Consider the following 2,846-nt stretch of genomic DNA (forward strand, 5'->3'; position numbering starts at 1 on the left):
TGGCCCCCATACATTTTCTCTCACATCATCAGTGCTCCACATGAATAACCAGGTACACTGAGAATAGATTTGGGAAAATTTTTATTCTTGCACCTGGGAAATGACTTAAGATTATAAGTGAGAATAGATATCACTTTCTACTTTCCCTTGGTAGAAATTAGGTTGCCAGGAGTTCAGAGCAGTGATGAAGAAAAGCTGCCAATCTCTAACAAAATAAAGAAACTATTTTTCCTCTTCATCTGCCTTTCCATCTAACAAGAGATTTCTTCCTATGCACGCTGCACTTGGATATTATATACTAATCCACCGTACCCTGGACTAACCCACACACCTGGTACGGCTCTCCTTCCACACCTAATGCGATGCTGCAGTTGGTGAATCCGCTCAAGATGAAGGAACAGTTTGGTGGCCCAAATTCAGACACAAATTGTAAAACCTTGGAGAGGGGTTTATAGAAAACTTGCAAGGTTTCTTTTCCTTGTGGTATTTTTGTCTTATTCCTGTTCTCCTTCCCCCCCCCCCTTTTTTTTTGTCTTTTTCCCTTCTCATGCACAATATTTTTTTTAAGAGAATTATCTGGGGAAAAGGGTTTTGGTGCAGGCATGTATCCCAAAATTGTGCAGTAAACTGGTACATAAAAATTTTGCACTAATTTGGTGATGGTAGTGACTTTGATGGAAGTCTTGATAATTTTTTGTTTTTTTTGATTTTTTCAGAAAACGGGAGGACCATTTTTAAAGTCCCTATCAGTATAAGAAAGTGCTTACAGGTTAAAAAATATTGGGATTTGGAAAAAAAATACAATAATGTTTTTTTTAAACTTATCCGAACATGGATTTTTCCTTATGAATTTTTTGCACAAAATTAAACTATAATAAAATTTTCTTACTCTTTTCTAAAAGTAGATCTGTAAAAGATAAGGTCAAATTTCCCTCCCCCCCTATATTACTGAAAAAGTTAATGTTTATATATTTACAGTTATTTTTTTTACAATATGACTTTTGTATCCCCACCATGTTCATAGATCACTCATATCACATTTTATAATTCCAATGAAGGTGAGGGCACAGGTGGAGTCATCAAAAATGGCAAGGTCCCTTGTAGATGCAAGACACCTGAAGCACGTCATCCAGGAGATGGTAAGCCACAAGAAAGTGGCTTTTCTCAGGGCAGGCTCAGTACACAGAGATGCAAAAGTAAGAGCAAGAGTGAGGAGAGAGAGCAGGTGAGTTATAGCACTTGTAAAACAGGATGGATATATGAATATATGTTGCAGAGTCATATTCATATTGCATATATTTTATTAGTAAATATTTTTTTCTTTTACTACAAAAAAATGATGATAGCAGCTTTGATGATGAAATTAGAAATAAATCATGCTGCAAATTTTAAAGGTTAACAAATTACAATTTGCCTTTCAGCTACGCATGGAAACGGAAAATATTATGAAACGAGCAACCACATTATTAAACATGCTTTCATTTGGGTGTGGTGCCTCAAGCTCCAGATTTCAAAAGAATACTTTGAAAAAGACTCCACAGGGAAACCATTACGGGTAGGACTCACATTATGTGCTCAGATATTCTCATTTTTCTTCTCTTGAGTATTTTTTCTGCTACATTCTTATTCTTTCCCTTTCATAGCCTATTGTTGTTTTTAGTGTGATCAATAATTCATACTTGTATTAGTAATTACTGACACTACTATGAAATTTATTGGGTGTCCTTTTTGAGATGATACAAAAAATATGAAAGGGAACACAATGGAAAAAGTGTTTTTAGTTGCTATAATGTTGATTCTAAACCCTTAGGGACATGAGGGCAGGTTTAGAGGTCGCTATAAACAACTTGCTAGATGTTCTGGGTCCAGAAATCACAGCAGATAGTGATTACACCAGTGATTCTGAGGAGACCCCTATCATGATATCTAATGAGGAGGTGACGCACATTGTTCGCAAGCAGCTAACTCCAGCTCTCAGAGACCTCATGCAGCATGGGCTTATGCCAGTAAGAACATTTATAGATTTATTGAAGGTTTCAGTTTTTCGCATTTACTATGGTGATTGCATATATGAATATATTTTTGATGTAATATTCAAGTTCTTTCATGTTTTTTGGCTCTACTATCAAGATCAGGAATTGGTTGTTAATTATACTATGTCTCTCCCATCTCCCCTATATCCAAGGTTGGACAGAGTCAGAGTTTGGTGCCTTTCCTCTCGTGTTTCCCCCAGCGGTCACACAAACCTACAAAACTGATGCATGCATGGGACCTCATCCTGAAATACTACCAACTCAAGAAGGGAGACCATTACAACAGGACTCCAGCCAGGAGGCTCAGCCAGGTGTGACTTCTTAAAAGTTTGTAAAGACTATAGCAGATTGTGTGCATTTGGATTTAATATAGGGAATTGCTCTTGATTACAATCATAGCAACCCTAAGAATATTTGCATCTCTTACATTTTGATTGTCAGTTTTCTGAACTCTGGTGAATAGTGATTTTTCTTCTGCTTCTTGATAGACTATCAACTCCAAGGTTACACACTTACTAAGTCTTCCTCCACCCATTCTATCCAACAGAGCTTCAACCTGGACATTCACGGAGGATCAGCCGTGACCAACAAGCAAAACCTCTTAGGTGTCATTGGTAACATCATATCCACCCATACTCCACTCAAACGAAGTTATGATTCCCACTTGAAGGCCTTTGTGTGCGCAGCTCTTAAGTAAGTGGCAGCCTTCTCTGTATGTGATTGCATATGATGGTTGTTTATCCAAATGGATTGTGGTGTTTGATATGCTGTTATGGATTTATTCCTTTGATGTAGGAATTAGAAACTATATCA

General features: G+C 37.1%; 1 protein-coding gene across 1 annotated transcript in view; it reads left to right on the forward strand.

Annotated features, from left to right (window-relative positions):
* Positions 1 to 2,846, forward strand: part of LOC119586251 (RUN domain-containing protein 1-like) — an 8,728-nt gene that overhangs the window by 4,832 nt on the left and 1,050 nt on the right. Inside the window, 7 exon segments of the mRNA XM_037934956.1 lie at positions 372 to 401; positions 403 to 429; positions 1,025 to 1,225; positions 1,422 to 1,555; positions 1,811 to 2,006; positions 2,186 to 2,344; positions 2,581 to 2,726. Of these exon segments, the coding sequence (XP_037790884.1) occupies positions 372 to 401; positions 403 to 429; positions 1,025 to 1,225; positions 1,422 to 1,555; positions 1,811 to 2,006; positions 2,186 to 2,344; positions 2,581 to 2,726 (893 nt within the window).

Source organism: Penaeus monodon, chromosome 21 (genome assembly GCF_015228065.2).
Source record: "Penaeus monodon isolate SGIC_2016 chromosome 21, NSTDA_Pmon_1, whole genome shotgun sequence".
In the NCBI taxonomy this organism is placed as follows: Eukaryota; Metazoa; Arthropoda; class Malacostraca; order Decapoda; family Penaeidae; genus Penaeus; species Penaeus monodon.